Genomic DNA, 20,878 nt, shown 5'->3' with positions numbered 1-20,878 from the left:
AATGTCCACTTCAGCAGCGCGGATCCTGCCGTCGTCGCTGAGGATCACCTTAGTGACGCGTCCAATGGGCCATCGTGCCCTGGGCAGTTGTGGGTCAATCACCATGATTACCTGGTCTGTAGTGAGGTCCGGAGTGGAAGTGCACCATTTCCTCCTTTGGTGAAGATTAGGGAGGTAGTTTCTGGTGAACTGAACCCAGAAGTGATCTGCTAAGACTTGGCTATGTGTCCAACGGCAACGTCCGATCAGGTCACTGCTACCATAAACAGCTTGTGGCAGGGATGCATCCCGCCGCCCCATCAGCAGGAGATTAGGCATTATGGGGTCAGGATCTGCAATGTCTGAAGTGGCATAGCCAAGGGGCTTCGAATTAAGAATGCCCTCCACCTCTATCAGCACAGTGAGCAGTACTTCCTCAGGGAGAACTCTGTCTTTGAGAACAACTCGCAATGCAGCTTTAACTGACTTTATCTCCCTCTCCCAAATGCCTCCAAAATGAGGTGCAAGAGTCGGATTAAACTTGAAGGTGATACTCTGCTCAGCTAACTGCTCCTTCAGGGCTGGCTCAAGCGCCTCAAATGCTCTCTGCAGTTCCCTGTCTGCACCCCGGAAGTTAGTGGCCCTGTCACAGAGGATTTCGTATGGTTTATCTCTTCTGGCCACAAAGCGTCGCAAGGCGAGGAGGAAGGAGTCTGTGTCCATGCTGCATAGAAGGTCAAGATGTACGCACCTTGTAGTAAGGCATTTAAAGATAATGCCCCATCTCCTCTCCTGTCTGCGGCCTATTTTGATTATATAGGGCCCAAAACAGTCCACCCCAGTTGACCAATAGGGTGGCTTCTGGAGACGGAGGCGTGAAGCGGGGAGGTCTGCCATGCGTGGAACAGTGGGTTTGTTGCCCCATCTCTGGCACTCTGTGCAGCTGATGCTTTTTCACAGCTTGTCGACCGCGAAGAATCCAGTATGTCCGCCTCATCTCAGCAAACACACGGTCAGGACCCGGGTGGAGCAGCTGGTGGTCGTAGTCTTGTATCAGCAGCCGGGTGGCAGGGTGGTCTGGTGCCAGGACAATAGGGTGAATGGTGTCCTGTAGCCCTTCTGCCTTCCTCAGCCGACCACCAACACGAATCAGGCTCACAGTATTGTCATACTCTGGACAAAGAGAAAGCAGACGGCTGTTAGTATTGAGTGACTTACCTGCCTGCAGAGCAGCTAACTCTGCAGGAAAGCTCTCCTCCTGCGCTCGCTTGAGAATGATGACTTCTGTCTCAATGCGATCTGTAGCAGTCATTGGAGGAGCCGCCGCCCCGTGGAGGGACAGGTATGTGGCTTGGATCAGCTCGGACCAGGTTTTGTACTGAGCTGGGTCGGGAGATGCAGGCGTGGCAGTCTCGATATTACCACAGAAGCTCACACGTGTCTCAGCTGTTTCAGTTGATGTGGTAGCCGGCGTGACTGGCCATTCATCCGGTGGCTGTTTGAGGAAATTAGGCCCACACGTCCAGCGGTTGGGTTTGGACAAGTCTCTGAGCTGTTTGCCCCGGGTGATATCATCGGCGGGGTTCTCCTCTGTAGGCACGTACCGCCAGGGGTCTGCTCCTACTAGCTCCTGTATCTCAGCAATGCGTGTCCCCACGAACACCTTGTATTGCTGGGACTCTGACTGGATCCAGTGGAGGATGGTAGTGGAGTCAGTCGACAGTGTTACACTTCTTATGGGCAGTGTCAGCTCTGTTTGCAGGACCTTGGCTAATTGGGCGCCAGACAGGGCAGCGCATAGCTCTAGGCGGGGAATGGACAGCTGCTTCTTTGGTGCAACACGTGACCGGGCCAAAACAAATGTTACCTGCACTGCCATGGTGGTCTTATGCTCCGCCCTAAGGTAGGCAACGGCACCGTAGGCTCTCTCTGAGGCATCAGTGAATATGTGCAGGTCAACTGGGTTGCTGGCTGGAATAGCTGCAGTGTAGCATCTTGGAATTGTGACTTACTGTAGCTGTGGTAGTTCACTCTCCCAGGCATGCCAAACAGGGAGGAGTTCATCTGTTATGGGCTCGTCCCACTCTCTGCCTTTCTTCCACAGGGCTTGGACCAGCACTTTAGCACGTGTTGTGTAGGGGATAAGAAAGCCCAGTGGGTCGTACTGGCTTGCAAGCACCCGGTACACGTACCTCAGAGTGGGTTCAGCAGGTGGAATGTTTCTGTGTCTGTAGCTCAGGGTGTCTGTGCTGCAGTTCCACTGCAGGCCTAGAGTAGACTCCATGGGGTCTTCCTTGTGCGCAGACAACCACAGCTCACAGCTGGTGGACTTGGCTTCGGTGGGCAGATGAGAGATGACGTCAGGCATATTACAGGACCACTGTCTAAGGTCAAAGCCTCCATTAGCAAGCAGGGCTCTGAGTCTGTCAATGAGCTGTTTGGCCTGGTCTTGTGAGGGGAGTGACTGGATACAGTTGTCTACATAGAATGCCTGCAATACTGAATAAACCAAATCTTCATTACCTTCACTGTAGTCTTGGACATGACGCTGTAGTGCATATATGGCACAACACGGGCTGCAAGTCGTGCCGAATGGCAGCACACGCCACTCGTAAACATCAGGGCTACGCTAGTAGTGGCTGGTCTTGTAGGAGAAGACGCACCTGATGAAACATGCCATGTATGTCTCCGCTGATGGCTACGGCATATTCCCGGAATCTCAGGAGCACTGCGAGAAGAGAAGAGCCCAGTGTGGGACCAGGAAGATTGGAAACACGCCACTATTGTTCCTGTTGCCAAATGTAGCCGTCCAAGGGTCCTGAATGACTATAGACCTGTGGCGCTTACCTCACTGGTTATGAAGGCCCTGGAAAAATTAGTTAAGCAGCAGGTCTTAAATCAGGTGCAGGATAAGTTGGACCCAATGCAGTTTGCTTACAGGGCAAAAAGAGGAGTGGAGGATGCCACACTGACTTTGTTAAATCTTTTAGTGCAGCATATGGAAGCCCCCAAAAGCCACGCACGACTGCTGTCCATAGACTTCTCTTCGGCCTTCAATACAATCCAGCCCTACCTACTGGCAGAGAAGCTGATTTCTCTTTTTAATTTGGATTTTAATCTTGTTGGCTGGATTGTGAACTTCCTGTCACTCAGATCACAGTGTGTAAGAGTGAATGGGGTTGTGTCCTCCAAAATGCTCTCCTCCACTGGATCTCCTCAAGGCTGCGTCTTATCGTCTTTGCTTTTTATTTTATATACCAATGACTGCAAAAGTGTGTATGGGAACAGGCATCTTCTGAAATTTGCAGATGACACAGTCATTGTGAGTCTTTTAACAAACAGCAAGAGCGCCCATGGACCTATCGCTGATGGTTTTATTGATTGGTGTGAACAATTTCATTTGTCTATCAATGTGTCAAAGACCAAGGACATGTTGATAGATTTCCGCAAGGCGCCCCCTAGTGGCACCAACACTGTGATCCAGGGAAAACCGGTTGAAGTAGTCTGCGAATACAAGTACCTCGGGACTATTATTGACAAGGACTTGCGCTTTGAGTCTAACACTGACGCCATCTGCAAAAAAGTGCAGCAAAGACTCTTCTTTTTAAGAAAAATGAATTCATTTAGAGTTTGTAATGTCCTCATGTCCTCATCTTTTACCAGTCTTTTATTGACTCAGTTTTAACATTTTGTTTTGTATCTTGGTTTGGGGCTCTTTCTGTGACCAACAAAAATTGTTTGATGAAGTTGGTCAGAGTAGCATGTAAAATCATTGGTGCACAGCAGACTCAGCTGCATGACCTTTACATGACCTTTACAGCCAAAGGGTTGTACGTAAAGCCCAACAGATAATGGAGTGTCCGGACCATCCGCTTTTTAAGGAGTTTAACCTACTCCCCTCCGGACGCAGGCTAAGAATGCCCTGTACTCGAACTCGTCGGGCCAGGGCCTCTTTTATTCCAGAGGCTGTTGCGAAGGTAAATGATCATATGTTGCTCAGTGAAGCTGCTGCAAATTAGGCTTTACTTGATCTTATTCTGATTGTGTGACTGATGATGCTGTGACTGTATGATCTTTGTCCCAAGCACAATTGTTGTCTCACTGTGTTTTATTTGTTTGTTTTTGCTTTATTATGTGTGGACTCCTGCTGCATAATAATTTCCTTCGGGACATTAATAAAGTTGAACCTTGGAAGGAGGTTACTATTGAGGCAGGCTTGCTGGTGCACAAAGGAGCAGTTGAATACAACTCTGGGTTTGCTATTGTGGAATACAAGATGGTGTGGCAAGAACCATGACTCCTCTGAGCTTTCAAGTTCTTCTGTGCTGATTTTCACAGTGTAACCAGCTTTAATCAGTTTGTGCATTTCCTCATTGTAGACTGACAGCTGTTCTGGATTGTGTGAGAGACGGCGCTCGGTGGCTCTAAGAAGAGGCATAACAGCATTGGGTGAAGCGTGTAAGAGTGGAGAATTCTTTCTACGCAGGAGTGACACAGCATAGCGACTTGCACCATCTACCGTGACCCTCACGCTTTTCTGCTCCAGTTGTTCTAGGGCTGCCTTGTCTTCTCCAGAGCGTGTGGCCTCTTTGGGTGAGCGAAATGGCAGCGTGTCAATTTGCCAGAGTCTCTCCACATGCTGATGCAGCTCTTCTGAGGGGGACAAAACTGATAAGTGTAAGCAACTACTTTCTCGCGGAGGCTGCTGTAGAAAGTTGGCTGGTCCCTGCACTGCCCATCCCAAGGCGGTGCACACAGCCACAGGACCACCTATGGGACCGCTTCTCACAGGCTGCTTAGGTGTGATTAGGTGCGGGTGATCTGACCCGATCAGGACCATGGGCTTGACTCTATCGGAGGATGGCAAAGGGAGGTCCTTTAGGTAGTTATAACCTCTCTGCAGGCGCTCAGCTGAACAGGACTGCTCCGCGAGGTTCAACTCAGAAGCTGTGAAAGCATTACCAATGTTGTATTTCTGCAACTTCTTTGTTTTCGTTGACACTTTGAATGACACAGTAGCTCCCTTTAAATGTACTATCTCCTGTCTGATAGTTCTCAGGGATAAGACTTCTTCTTGCCCGGAGAGGCCCAGCTGGCGGACAGCTGCTGGCAGGATGATAGTACGCTCTGAGCCGTCATCCAATACAGCGTATGTGTCCATGTATTTTCTCCCGTTATGGAGGCGTACAGGGACAACTTTTAACATCACTTTGCCTGAGTGAGTGGCCTGGTCAATGTAAACAACATTGGGGGATGTACTCACAGGCAGTATATTCTCAGTGAGGGCTACTTCATGTAGTACAGGGAGGTGTTGTTCGCCACATGTGGAGCAGGGCTTCTTGAGTGTGCAGTTGTCTGGCCCATGTCCTCTGCCACATTTCCAGCATTTCCTCTTCTCCTTGATCCAACCTGCTTTGGCTTCACTTGTGAGCTTAGTGAAATCTGCACATGCATTTAAATAGTGCTCTTGGTTATTGCAGTATGGACAGTAGAGTTTGAATCTTTCCCGCTTCTTGGTTTGGAGTGGAGGATGAGCTGATTGTGTAACAGGCGGCTCAGCACTTTGGTTACTTCCAAGTAGCACTGCAGTGGACTTTCCGCTGTTTTCTGTTCCTTCTCTCCTTGACGTCTGCATTGCTAGACTCAGTGGAGTCTGTACCTAGCCGGCGTGACACTTGCAGAGTTTGTACTTTACGTTCAAGCCACTCAGATAAGTCCGGTAGAGTGTAGGTCTTTTCACTGCCGCTCTGTATGATTCCCCTATTAAAGCAATGCTCAGCAAATGAGTCTCTAAAGTTGGGAGGTAGCTTGGTGAGCAAGGTGTCCACGTGGGATCCACAACCCAGCTCTGATGATGAGGGGCCTTAGTACTAAGCATGCCAACCAGGGTGCCCACTGCAGCAGCAAAATCCTCAATGCCCTGATAGTCACCTGATTTCACTGGGGGAGCATTCATGATTGCTTTGAGTTCTCCCTGCACCAACTGTCGGGGCTGGCCATACCTCAGCTGAAGGGCAGTAATGGCACTGGTGTACGGAGTGGTACTGTTAATATACCTCTTGGCAATCTGGACTGCTGCAGGGAATGTCAAGTGGTCAAGAAGAACTTGATATTTGTAATCTTCTGTTAGATGGCTGTGGGGTGCGAGCACACTGTCTAAACCTTTCTTCAGCATGAGGAAGTCACTCTCTTTACCTGAGCTGAAGATGGACAGCTTTGGCTTGGGGATGCCAAATGATGATGCAATAGCCATCTCCATCATGTTAGATACATTAACACTGGCAGGGAGCTGAGGAGGCTGGCTGACAGGTGCTGCAGGAGGTTGTACTGCATAGGAGGTATATGCAGAGGGGTATACACTCGGTGGTACAGCTTGAGAAGTGCCTGGTACGGTATAGTACTGACTGTACCAGGGTCCACTGTTTATAGTGTCAGTAGGGGCAACTACAGGCTGTGTGGTTGCGCCTGGAGGTGCATACAGGGGTGGCAGCATAGCAGCTGTAGCATAATCTACAGGAGACAGTGGCGGAGGCCAGTTAAACTGAGGCTCTATTCACCTTATTCCGCCCCGCCCACTTTTGCCACTTTTTGCGTTGTCTCGGCACCTCTTTTTCCAGACACTTCCGGTCGAGCGTGAAGCCCGTTCATTTTAACGGAGAACGAGGGAAAATATTCTCCGCTCAAATCTGATGTTTAGTCGATTGATTTGTGTAAAATGGCCAATGTTCATTTGCACCAACATGTCAACACTGCAGCGCTTCTCTGTGCGGCCTGAAAAGGGCTTTGTTTTCGTGTAGTGACTGATTTTATGCGGACTTCTCCAGTCCCATGTTAACACATAGGAGAAAAGGGGCGGGCACAATTCATGGCGGTGCCCACGCGAGCCTCCGGAATAAGGTGAATAGGCTGAGCTTGAACTGCTAGGAGTGTGAGTGGAGCTGTGAGCACTGCAGGGGGGACAGGAGCTGTCCTTGGTGCTGAAACCAGACCCACTGCTGGAGGAGGCTGCTGCTGAAAAGGTGCAGGAGGTAGAAGCTGTAGGGGGTATGCTGTTGGTACAGGAGGTACATGTGGTAAATTCTGTACTTGTGGTGTAGACAGACGCTGAAGAGGTTGGAGCGGAAAAACCTGTTCCTGTGAGCGAAGTGGAGATCTTACTTCTGGGTTGATTCTCTCTAACTGAGGGAGACTATTGAACTGCTGCGGCTCTCTCTCAAAGCTGTAGGGATATTGATGTCGAGCGAAAGCACTCTGTGGATATGAGGTCAATCGGACGCTACCCATCTCCGTTTCCAACGCTCTCATCTGTTGGCTTATGACCTGCCAGCGTGCCTTTAAACGCTGCATTGTGTCCTCTGTATTCCCCGCAGACTGGTAGGCAGGTGCAGAACATGTAGACAATCTATCTGGACTTAATTGTGCAACATAGTTTAGTAGAGGTGGTAATACTGGTATTCCTGTGGATGGCTGAAGACGTGTTAATGGGTAACTTAGCTCAAAGTCCTCCAGATGTCCGGGAATGCGCCGCACTCTGCTGGGACGGGGACTTGGCGGAAGCTGCTCATCGAAGAAATCTCTGGATGTTGCCATGGCGCACAGCTCGTGTAGATCCGGCTCGAAGGACCACTTGTGAAATATTGTTGATGTTTACTGGGTCTACACTAGTCTGGCCTAAGTCTTCGGTCAGAAAGACTGCAGCAGATCCAAAGGGTTAAGTTTGTCTTTAATGATGTCCACAATGAAGGTACAGTACAGATGAGTTGTAGCAGGGTGTATCTGAGCAATGGTAGGTAGCTGGGTGTGTCAAGACAGGTGAAATATATATAAAGTCTGTTGGCATGTGAATGTGTGTGTGTGTGTGTGTGTGTGGTCACCTATAAAAGAACAAAAATAAATGCAATTAGAATGTGTTATCCATTAAACAATGTCAAATAAACGTATTGCAATATAACATGGGCAATTAACATATCAAAATGTTATTTAACTGCATTTATATAAGCACACGAATATAATTGATGAAATTTGTCTGTTGCGTTGTAAATCCGCAAGAGGGCGCCAAAGGGCTGCGCAATGCTGACATGGGATTTATGACTTCGGCCCTCGTGCGTAATGGCGGACAGAGTGAGGCGAAACAATTGAACTTAGCAAAGGTACAAATATATATGAAGTTGCCTCTATAAATGCTATTGCACACACAGAATGAGTAGTAACAATTGTACATACAGTCAGCATACTTACAGATTCATAAACGCACACAATTCAATGAAACACACAAAAGTCTGAGGCCTGCCGTCTCACTCCTACCGCTCCCTCTGCGAACTGACCACCTGAGGCAGCAGTGCGCATGTCATTGGGAGGCAGCAGTGACGTGAGGAGCTGTTCCTTAAAGGACCTATATCATGCAAAATCGACTTTTTGGAGCTTTTAGCCATGTTGTTATGCTATGTCCTTATCAAAAACACCCCAGAGTGGTTTGTGGCTTCATTCACGCAGCTCTCAGTAATCCTCCTGAATCCTGCTCTCTGAGCAGCTGCTCCTCCCTCTCCTGGTGAACGACTGAGTGTTCAGTTGTGTCGTCACAGCGGAACGGAAGTGCTCGACGTCTGTAATGTAATGTCTTAATTCTATGCTTACGGACAGATTTTAATTTGTAAAACAGCGTTTTCATTATTTCTGTCGTAAGAGAGAAACAAAGAGGAAAAAAAATATATAAAAAATAATTAAAAAAATAAAAAGGATGTGCCCGAGGTGCTTCCAGGTCAGACGTCATGTTTGCGCTGCAGCTGAAGATGGAGCTCGTTACCTACTCTGGACACACCTGTTCTTTATTCTTAACTAAGATAATGTCACGGAGAAAAAGAAGCGCGTTTGGCTACGGAGTTTATTCAACCTTTTTCAGGAAGAGGCCACTCAGCTGTTTTTTTTCTCCGGGATTCAGCGACTATCAGCCAAAATAGTGTTTTTCTGTGACTGTCTCTGATGGATGTTTGGTGAACTTTCGCCAGAACCAAAGTGGATTAACATTTATAACCAACGCGAGTCCCACTATGTGAACAGCGATGGAGCAGAGCGGTGAGTCAATCCAAACGCGGGTTAGTTTGTGTGTTAGCATATTAGCATGTGTGTTAGCCATTTATGAAGCTGTGTTGCAGATGACAACTCCGTATAACTGCATCGTGAAGCAATTTCACTTATTGCTGTTTATTTATTTTACGGTAAAGTTGTATGTGCGGAGAGAGGGGGCGGAGTTAACTGAATCGAAGCGTTGTGTCTCCGGGTTTGAAAAATACCTCCAGAAAACACTTATATTTATCACAAAAATGAGTGCTCCATAGTGGTAAAGGTACAATATATCATATAAATGCCTATACTTAACTTTGGAATGGCTAAAATAGCATGATATAGCTCCTTTAAAGGTACAGCGCGTTAGAGCAGGGAAATTTGCACAAAATGTATAATATATACATTTAATGGGACGACAGTGGTGTCATTTACCAATTGTGACCGTTTACCATTTCCTAGTCCTACAACTTAGGAGTGTGTGCCTACATCAAAACTTAAGAAACTGAGCGTCATTTGTGATGAATGTACACGCATTGGGCACTTTAAGAATTGACTGAGAAAACAGTAGGGTTATAAAAGATGCAGTCAACCTGAAATGCTGTGAGACCAACATTGGTACAAACTTATGCCACTGACCTTGTGAATCTTCACAACACGATCTACAGCTTCCCGTACACTGATCTTCGCAGGTCTCTTTTTCCCACCAGGCGCAGGAGACAGAAGAAAAACCATCAGCAGCAGGGAGGCCATGTCACTGTCCCAGCCTTAATAATATACATTTTTACTTAATCACTCATGATTGAACAGTTGAACATGAACAAAATGTGATTGTGATTGTTAACTTACTCGAAACATCTTCATCTGGATTCCCCTCAGCAGCATGGATCAGAGACTCAAGCATGGGAGTTTTGGTGATGTTGTTTGCTTCTAGGATAATTTTAGTTTTCAGTGACGTCCCCCACTTTTCCAACAATTTTGACACGGTCTCGTCTCCAAACAGCAGCTGGAAGTCTTGTTGGACCTATGGGAGAAAAAGAAATCACATGGCAGATGAGGATAGATTTGAGACACAGTGACTATTTGTTCCAACTAAACATAACTAAAATATAAAACTCACCAATCCCACTGTGTCAAGGAAAAGACTGTGAACACGATGCTAGACTTCTCAGGATTATGAATCAGTGTCTGGCTGTACTGGAATGTTTGTTTCATTTTCATGAAGATCTGTTCGGTGTCTGTGCTGTGCTTCAGGAGAGAGATGGCCTCCAAACACTGGTCCCCTTCTAACTGCTCAGCTGTAGCCACCACTCTTTCAACCTCTGGTCCCTTTTCTTTAGTGTTGGTAGAGCTGCTGCTCCTCCTGCCAAGGCTTTGCTCCCTCTGCATGTTCTTTAACTTCCAAGCGATGTACCCCTCATTACTGCTTGCGTCAAAGAAACAGAACAGGGATGTTGTTTATGACATATTTAAATCTCCTTTTTTTCAATGTTGTTTAATTTTTTCATAAAATGTACTGTCTGAAAATGTCTACTCACATATCCTTTTTGGGAGTAGGGATCTTTAAGAAAAGGGAAAGGTGCAACAATGCCAACAGCGTATCTGGTTCGAATGTCCATAGGTGGAGCGCTCCTGAATTGATAATAAACAATCTTAATTTAATTTACTTCACCATTAATATTTCAAATCTCTCAAAATGTTAAATGTTTTCTAGAAATTCTGTACATAAAAAAGCATTATGCATACCCGTACTTCTCCATCATATCAGCGACGACCATATTGACAAGCTTCCGACATACTTGATCCGTTATCTTTTTGGACTGGCTGGTATTCCTGGAGTATTCTTTCTCCTCCAGCCTTTGATTCCAAAAGCGTTTTGACAAGCTTTAAACAAAAAGTGCAAAAGACAAGTATTCAAAAAAGTGATCAAATTATCATCCAACTAAACACACAAAGTACACAAAATGCAGAATACAATCTCACCTCTTTCGCTTCTATGGAATTGTCATCAACCCTCAGCCGCTTTGGTGATGTGAAGTAATGATCAGACTCAGGTGACCGTGATGAGAGAGACAGGGTGTCTGTACAGGAAGATGAAGCAGGTGAATCTGAAATGGAGAAAGAAAAACATGGACAATGCTTTTACATAAAGTTGTTGTGCAGTGTACTAAAATATATATATATTTTTTCTTGCCTGGGACTGAGAGGGAATCAACAATTGTCCAAGTCATATTCGGGTTTGCTTCTACAATATCAGCAAACACATCTTCATCAACCTCTGTCCCACTATCATCCATGAGATACACGCTGTTACTGAGAATGCCAAACTTCTCTTTTGCTGAGAAAATACAAATCACAAATATACAACTTTGACTAATAAAAATACCAAAGTAGGGACACTAGGACAAAACATCAATTTCTATTTTAGGTTTTTTTTTATTTAGGTATATACATATTTTTTTTACAACTATAGTGCAAATTATAGCTTAGTGATGTGGAAATATATGTAATCAGATCAATAGGAAATAAATTATTGTGGCCTTACTGAGCTGTTACTGCCAGAGGATTGACTCTAAGCCTGTCGTTTAAAAACAAAAACATAGCAATAATTGTAATAGGATCACTTCCCAACTCACTTCAAGTAAAATCTATGGAGGGGGATCGCTGTGTTGTCACGCTTGAGGCTCTGGTGGGCAATGCAAATGTATTAAGCAGATAATAATAGTTCTATGATGGGTCAAAACAATGTTCACAAATAGAGCATTGCTTCTGTAAAAAAGATCTGCGCTATAAAAGATCTGTGATCTATTCAAACAGCTCTTCATGCATGGAAAAAATAGCTGTTTGCCCACCATTCACCATTCAAATAAACAACAGCTATGCTCCCTATAGTTTCGCATTGCTGGAATTACATGTAATGTGTATATAAAGAAGTAACATGCATAATGAAAGGCGCTCTGCTAATGCACTGTACATGTGGCTACGAGTGTGTTGTATGTATGTATGTACCTCTTTATATCCTGCGTTAATATAAAAGCTCACCTGATATTCAACGTCAGCTCTTCTCACGGTTGTTTCTGCTCACCCTGCTCCTCCTGAGTGAGGGCAGTGCCAGTTGAAGACGGTGTTCGAGTTTATGTGGCCATTAGATGGTCTGGCTATGACGTATTTCCTCTCCGTTGCTCGCCCAATCACACGCTTATGCTACTGGATTAGCTTTAGAAGTAGCACCACTGCGTTTATTGCATTATTTCTATCGCTCTCGGTGTATTTCCCTTCGGAAAATCAACTCCCTGTGCGGCGGACATGTTCTTCTCTTTGCCTGATCTCTGTTGCGTGAAATATCTCCCGATATTCTGTGCATTCTGAAAAACAAACGGACTACGAGTTGATCTCAAGTTGATCTGCGCTGCACCTGTGGACTGAGCGACAGAGCGGGGAGGGGGGGAGAGAGAGAGAGACCGACAGACAGACAGACAGCAGGGACACAAGCGTCTACTTCACGCCGCTGTGCTTTGTCATGTGGAATGACAAACAGTTTGTGTCCTGTGCAGTCATATATTAAGCACTTTGCTGTACTTGTGGTACCTCTTTCAACGTAGCCGCTCAGTACGTATAGTAAGTGACTAGTTTAATACTTTAAGTTAGTTCCTTGTAAGTGTAATGAATGAGTGTAAACTTCGACGAATCTTCTTGTACTGTATGTTATGTGTCATGAGATGCCACACTTACTTACCAGTTTAATAGTTTTATTTGATTTGATTTTTTTTTACCTATGATCAGCAATAAATGAATGTGCATTTACAGTTTATAGTAAATAATGATCAAATCACTGAGATGGCAGATTATTATTATTATTATTATTATGTTTACAACTTACAACCTCATATCATAGAGAACAAAATAGGCCTTCAGTCTGCCTATACATTACATTCTGTGGTACATGTGAAAAGCGGCAGCAAATTGTGTTGCTGTTGCAACCAGATGTAGCCTACACTCAGTCGTAAAGGCAGGCTTAGTAAATGTCCTAATGCAAAAATTGACATTAATGACATTAATGTTTGTACCATTGCCGTATGAAATGTCTGACACAATCTTACTCTAAATTGTTATTTGTTTTTTTCCTACCTGGCTGACTGGATAGAAGCAACCCGCAGGAGTATGTGTACAAAAATGGGTGTGCAAACAAATATAAATAGCCTAGTAACAATTTTCCATGAAAGACTGCCTCTAATAGGTTCCATTTTTCATTGAACACACTTTACTCAACTGTTATAGCGCTTTTCTACCTTCATCACACTCAAAGTGCTTTACAGCAAGGAACCACTCACCCATTCACTGTCTCATTCATGCACCAATGTACGCAGATGCTGGAGGCAACGTGGGTGATGTATATTGGCCAAGGCTACAACAGTGTGCACCTGCAGGAGCTGGGATTCAAACCCACATCCTTACAATCATGAGACGACCCGCTCTACCAACTGCGCCACCGTTGCAAAAACAAACAGCTTCAAAACGACAAATTGGCAGTGCAAAGTTTACAATTAAGTGCTTGATAAAGTGACACTGATATGTTACAATATGGTTCATAGGATGAGGAAGGAGGAGGTGAAGGAGCTGACAATGCAGAACACCACGCTCTGAAACAGGGAGAAACCCAGGAGGTGGTGCACCGTTTCAGAGGAACACTGAAGGCAGTACTCTGGTTTCCCCTACCATCAAAAACATGATGGATGTGAGCTTCACTAATATTCTCTTGTTGTGTTCAGTCTGTTCATGCCTATGGTGCTGCCCGGAGCCAAACACAGCAGCGTAGTGGACAGCAGATGCTACCGCAGAGTCATAAAAAGTCCTGAGCAGAAGTGTGCTCACTCCGAAGGACCTCAGTCTCCACGATGTGTCAAAATTAAGTTTTGTCAATTAAAGGATGTATTCACAGTGTCACGAGTTCCTAATTTCTTTACTCAAGTGAGAGTGCCTATACTTCATTTGAATAGTAGGGTCAATTGTGATTTTTATTTTGTGACTTTTGCTTGTGACTTGTCCAGTGAAGACGTCTCAGCGATTCAAACCACTTTTTGCAAGTTCCACAGCGCAATTACTGTTCAGATTAAGGAAATGACTTTTTTGATCATCACTTCCTTATATGAATAACCAGGTGAAAAATATAATTCTATTGCTATTTGGGACGGCATTAAAAGTGTTACAAGTAAAAATATACACAGCATTTTTGAAACAATAAACATATAATGTGTTGCTCCAGCACAATGCATGATTGTAAGATAGAATAGATAATGCAGTGTTTCAATCACTTAAATATGAGACTCTTGTGATAAAATCAGGCAGAGGGCAGATGTCATTTCTCAGACCCATGTTGTTGGGGGGGAAATTTGTTGTTTTTTTTAATCCTTAACCCCAGAGCAAGAATTAAAGACTATTGACTCAGGCTTACGCTTTTTTAGAACAGAAGTCATAGGCCATTTGCTTCTGCTGTCTCAAATTACCTGATAATTACCTGAATTCGCCCTACTCAACTTGACTCGCATTTACTCATTTACCCTGCCTCTGCTGGCCATAATTCCATTCACAACCCTTTTGCTTGTATTAGCAGACACCTGGCTATATTAATTGATTGTGCATGTTTCAAGTGAAGATATTAGCTGTTTTGCATGATAGCATTCAGTATAGGTAGTTGATTTTAAATCCGATTCCACAAGAGTCATGACAAAGCAGCGTGAAGGAGGCGCTCATCTCTCTCCCCCCCTCCCCGCTCTGTCGCTCAATCCACAGGTGCAGCGTAGATCAACTTGAGATCAACTCGTAGTCCGTTTGTTTTTCAGAATGCACAGAATATCGGGAGATATTTCACGCCACAGAGATCAGGCTAAGAGAAGAACATGTCCGCCGCACAGGGAGATGATTTTCCGATGGGAAATACACCGAGAGCGATGGAAATGATGCAATAAACGCAGCGGTGCTACTTCTAAAGCTAGTCCAGTAGCATAAGCGTGTGATTGGGCGAGCAACGGACAGGAAATACGTCATAGCCAGACCATCTAATGGCCACATAAACTTTTTTTTTTTATTTAACATCAATGCAAGTTTAGATAATTTACCACAATATGGTTATTTTCAATCAAATTCATCTTACACATAGATGCAACATGTTCATGTTCAAATAAACAATCTATTAGACAAAACAACAACAAAAAAACAAAAAAAACAACAACAACAACACAGGGGTCTGCTACTTTACAATAAGATTGTATTTTTCAAGAAGAGTGATGGATTTAATTATTTTTTTATTATTTACATTCATTCTCTCAAGGGAGGCCAAATACATTTTTAAATCAGATTATTTAAAGTGGAACCATGAGGGTATTTTTTCACACCATTTCATTTTGTGGATATAATATTTTGCTAGTATTATAATTAAGTTTATTAGAAATGTTTCATCTGAAGTGAAGACGGTATTATCAAAGGTCAGTAAAATATGATTTTTTGTCAATGTAAAACTCTTTCTAAATATTCTTGTGAGGTAGTTCTGTACATCAGACCAAAAAGTGCAGACAAAAGGACATTCCACAAATAAATGTTCAATACTTTCACCATCACCTTGACAAAAGGAGCAATTGTTACTGACATCTTTTAAAAAACGACAAATATAATCTTTTACCGGGTAATATCTATGTATAATTTTGAATAAGCACTCTTTGACCTTATTATTAAGAATATACTTATAAGGTAACAGAAAAATTGTACTCCATTGTTTTCTACTCATAGGGATCCATTTTTGTTTACATATAGGATTTGCAAAGTCATCAAAATGAGCTCTAATAAACTTATTTGTACATTTCTTATCAGTGAGACTTATTCCCTCAACAGTGATGGGTCGTTCGCTTATATTTAAATCAGTTAGATGTAAACTTTTAGCTTAAAGGAATAGGCCACCGTTTTTACATACTAAAATATGTTCTTACCTCACTTTAGTCGAGTTAATATATCCCCGTCTGGTCTTTGTCCGTGCGCTCTGTCACGCAAACGGAGCACATACGCAGCCTCTCCCACATGTCACATAGCTCCGAAAAAGCTCACGATAGAAGCTACCAAGCTCTTCCAAGTGTTCCCTATTTAAATAAAGTTACGTGAAGTGTTTTCATGCGAAGTATATTTACACAGAAATGTAACATGTCGATTTTATAAGCAAATAAAAAGGGGGACTATATTGTGAGGCGTAATGATACGAGGAGTAAAACGTCCGCGCAGTAACTCCTAATGGTTATTGACGGAAGTGAGCGGGGGAAGTCTTTAGTCTTTAGTCTTTAGTCTTTAGGAGTCAATGGATTTAAGAATTTTGAAGCTGCTTCACACAAGGGCTCCTTTGGTAAAATATAACTTGACCTGTTAATATTTTTTTGATTGAAATAGCTTTTGATTTCAGTAAATATGACCTCCTAATGCTACAAATACAACAAATGACCATTTTCAGTTAATTACAAGCTTTAAAATGTATTGAAACGATGAGTTGCATAATAATTTGGAACAGTGGATTTTGAGGTATTTACTATATTTATTTTTGAAAAAAATACTGTTATCACTAGGACATTTTTTCCACCACATTTAAATGATCCTCTACTAGTTAAAGACTTGAAAATTATGCTGACTCTTATTTGAGTTGAAAAATGTCATTTGCATAATAATTTGGAACGCAGTGTATAGCCTGTCCGTCCATGGGAATGGATCTCTCCTAGGGCTGCTCGATTATAGAAAAAATAATAATCACGATTATTTTAGTAATAATTGAAATCACGATTATTCAAACGATTATTTGTTGCCTGAAAAAAAATCTTTATTTTATTTATTCATTTTTATTATTATTTAAAAAAAAAAACTATGGACTACATTTTCTTTGGACAATAAGAGCATTTTTTTTATTTTTTAAATATACTCACGTTTCTAAACTAATCATATAGGGACACCTGCCCCCTGCTGGCCAGCCCTCACACCTGTCCAACAGAGCCGCGCGGCCTGATGACATCATCACACAGCGCTAATGTTTTTATGTCAAACCAAAGCGTGAGCCTCTAGCACGTGAAATGCGAAGGGAACAGAAACAATCATCTCAGTGGCATGAAATAATAAGAGTTTGCTTTGAGCTCCATTGATCTGCTCCTGAGGAAGAGTTTTAAACTTTTGTACTAAACAAAACCAGTGTCTGAGCAAAGGATGTTGAGGCTTCTGAACAGCTGTTCTCCTTTCAGCACAAGGTGAGCTCTTAACAGTGGTGTTATCTCAAGAGTTAGGTATAAAAAAATACTAGTATGATATTATTTACAGTTCTGTCAGGCTGCGATGGTGTTTCAGCTTATCAGACGCGCTCACACAAACCGCGCAGGACAGACTTTTTGTGCTTTGGATGGACGAGCGGGAGGGCATCCTTAATAATCGTTTGTTCTCGATTATGCTATTGTTGTGATCGTCAAGTGTAATAATCGAAATCGTAATCGAATTTCGATTAATTGCACAGCCCTAATCTCTCCTTCTGTGGTTTTCCCCAAGGTTTCTCTTTTCTCCTGCCGGGTTTTTGAGTTTTTCCTTGCCGTGCTGGAGAGTCTAAGGACGGGGGAGGCCCTCGCCGCTTGTCGCTACCTTTGGACATTATATTTGCCATTATATTTACCTGAACTTTTAATTGTCATATTTATTGCTCTGTTTTATTGCCTTGATGTTTGTTGCAGCCCTGTGAGGCAACTTCTGTTGTGATATTGGGCTATACAAAACCATTAAACTTGAAGCTTGAAACTTTAGATCAAGTTTGACTGGTTTAGATCAAGTTAGGCTGGTTTAGATCAGGTTTAGACTGGTTTAGATCAAGTTTAGACTGGTTTAGATCAAGTTAGGCTGGTTTAGATCAGGTTTAGACTGGTTTAGATCAAGTTTAGACTGGTTTAGATCAAGTTAGGCTGGTTTAGACTGGTTTAGATCAAGTTTAGACTGGTTTAGATCAAGTTAGGCTGGTTTAGATCAGGTTTAGACTGGTTTAGATCAAGTTAGACTGGTTTAGATCAAGTTTAGACTGGTTTAAATCAAGTTAGACTGGTTTAGATCAAGTTAGGCTGGTTTAGATCAAGATTAGACTGGTTTAGATCAGGTTTAGACTGGTTTAGATCAAGTTTAGACTGGTTTAGATCAAGTTAGGCTGGTTTAGATCAGGTTTAGACTGGTTTAGATCAAGTTAGACTGGTTTAGATCAAGTTTAGACTGGTTTAAATCAAGTTAGACTGGTTTAGATCAAGTTAGGCTGGTTTAGATCAAGTTAGGCTGGTTTAGATCAGGTTTAGACTGGTTTAGATCAAGTTTAGACTGGTTTAGATCAAGTTAGGCTGGTTTAGATCAAGATTAGACTGGTTTAGATCAGGTTTAGACTGGTTTAGATCAAGTTTAGACTGGTTTAGATCACGTTTAGACTGGTTTAGATCAAGTTTAGACTGGTTTAGATAAATTTAGACTGGTTTAGATCAAGTTTGGACTGGTTTAGATCAAGTTTAGACTGGTTTAGATCAAGTTTAGACTGGTTTAGATCAAGTTTAGACTGGTTTAGATCTAAACTAAAGTTTTTGCTTCTTTTCACAACTTTAAGACTGGTTTATGCTGGTTTAGACCAGTTTTAGACTGATTTTGATCAGGTTTGGACCAGTTAAAAAAGGAAAGTATGGTTGTGGGGGTAACATACATATATATACAGAGGGGGGGTCTGCAGTAAACCCCCTCAGACTGAAGCAGAGGGGGGGTCTGCAGTAAACCCCCTCAGACTGAAGCAGAGGGGGGGGTCTGCAGTAAACCCCCTCAGACTGAAGCAGAGGGGGGGGGTCTGCAGTAAACCCCCTCAGACTGAAGCAGAGGGGGGGTCTGCAGTAAACCCCCTCAGACTGAAGCAGAGGGGGGGTCTGCAGTAAACCCCCTCAGACTGAAGCAGAGGGGGGGTCTGCAGTAAACCCCCTCAGACTGAAGCAGAGGGGAGGTCTGCAGTAAACCCCCTCAGACTGAAGCAGAGGGGGGGGGTCTGCAGTAAACCCCCTCAGACTGAAGCAGAGGGGGGGGGTCTGCAGTAAACCCCCTCAGACTGAAGCAGAGGGGGGGGTCTGCAGTAAACACCCTTGGGTTCCTGCTCTGTTCTGTCTGGACGAGGCTCGTGCTCTGTGCTCTATCTGTGAGTTCTCTCAGCACCGAGACCACACTGTGGTGTCTGTGGAGGAGGCAGTGTCTGGGTTAAAGGAGCAGCTACAGTCGGAGCTAAAGCCTTTGACTGAACAGAGAGAGCAGGCCTCGGCCTTACAGCGACAGTATGAGGAAGTGCGTGTTCACTCGGAGAGGCAGGCAGAGGCGTGTGCACGTCACATCAGGGAGACCTTTGAGCGACTCCACCGGTTCCTACAGCGAGAGGAGGAGCTGAGGCTGACAGCTCTGAGGGAGGAGCGGAGCAGACAGCTTCACACCATGGACTCAGAGCTGGAGAAGGTCAGGGAGCTGCTGTCCACTCTGAACAAGAACATCTCCACTGTGGAGCAGCAGCTGAAGAGGGAACACATGGACTTTATCAGACAGTACTCACACAGTCAGAAAAGCTCCCGCTCACTCCTCTCACAGCCAACACTAAGACTGGGCCCAGGACTCCTGATAAACCAGGCCACAGTCCTGGGCAACATGGGCTTTAAGGCCTGGGAGAAGATGAGGAGCCAGGTCCACGACCGCCCAGTCATTCTAGACCCAAACACTGCAAACGAATGGCTTCATCTGTCTGAGGATCTGAACAGAGTGAGAGGTGGAGAAACTAAACAACAGGTCCCTGATAATCCAGAGAGATTCATTAGATCTGCTTCAGTTCTGGGCAGTGAGGGGTGGAGCTGCGGCTCACACCAGTGGGACGTGGAGGTGGGAGACCATTCAGACTGGATCATAGGAGTGACCAAAGAGTCTGTCGACAGGAAGGGAGAAACATCTGCAACTCCAAAACATGGAGTCTGGTGTTTAGAACTTACAGATGGAAAATACAATGTTGTTGATAAAAAACTGAATGTAAAGCTCAGACCTGAGAAGATCCGAGTGCGCCTGGATTATGACGAGGGGAAAGTGTCTTTCTACAACACTGACGACATGTCTCTGATCTGCTCTCACACAGACAGATTCAAGGAGAAAATCTTCCCTTATATTTCTGTTGGTAAAGCTGGAGACGCTAAAACCAAAGAGATTAAAATATGTCCCAGAGACGTTCAATTAAAGACATAATTTTCTTCTACACATTTATAGTGTTTATATTGTGTTTTCTCCTCATCTAAAACATTGGTATTTTTTTTGTGTCTTTCATGTTTGAATAATCCTGTAATTGTACAAACATATATTTACATGATTGAAAATGTCAAATGACAAAATCCAAAAGAAAAGACATTTCTCCTCATGTGTCAAATATCGAACTTTTAATAAAACTAACGATCATAAAGTTAATGTCATTCTGTCGTTATTTTTAATTTGTTAATCATCCAATTTTTTTGCGAAGGACTGTTGTGGAGCGGAGGGAGCTGTGCAGGAGGAAGAGGAAGGTGGTAGAGGAGCTGACCAGTGCAGAACACCACGCTCTGAAACAGGGACAAACCCAGGTGCACCGTTTCAGAGGAGACTGAAGGCGGTTCTCCCGTTTCTCCTGACCTCCAAAAACCACCTGCTCTGGTGACAAAACTTCTACTTCTTGTCACCTACTATAGACTAAAGTAAAACTACAAATGGATTCTGGTAACTCTCATTATTCTGCCTTTACTAGTGGGTGAACTCGCTTTACAGATAG

At 43.8% G+C, this 20,878-nt stretch overlaps 1 protein-coding gene across 1 annotated transcript; it reads left to right on the top strand.

Moving 5' to 3' along the window:
• Nucleotides 1–13,396: 13,396 nt before the first annotated feature.
• LOC306980702 (nuclear factor 7, brain-like) lies at nucleotides 13,397–20,366 on the top strand (the record flags this gene model as incomplete). Its single annotated transcript, XM_079580130.1, has 2 exons — nucleotides 13,397–13,424; nucleotides 19,109–20,366. The coding sequence occupies 2 exons, from the start codon at nucleotides 13,397–13,399 to the stop codon at nucleotides 20,323–20,325; spliced, it is 1,245 nt and encodes a 414-aa protein (XP_079436256.1). The 3' UTR covers nucleotides 20,326–20,366.
• Nucleotides 20,367–20,878: the final 512 nt, after the last annotated feature.

The sequence above is a fragment of the Gobius niger genome (genome assembly GCF_951799975.1).
Source record: "Gobius niger genome assembly, chromosome: 21".
NCBI classification, from domain to species: domain Eukaryota; kingdom Metazoa; phylum Chordata; class Actinopteri; order Gobiiformes; family Gobiidae; genus Gobius; species Gobius niger.
Note: the sequence above shows the minus strand (reverse complement) of the source record. Positions and strands in the feature narration are given on the sequence as shown.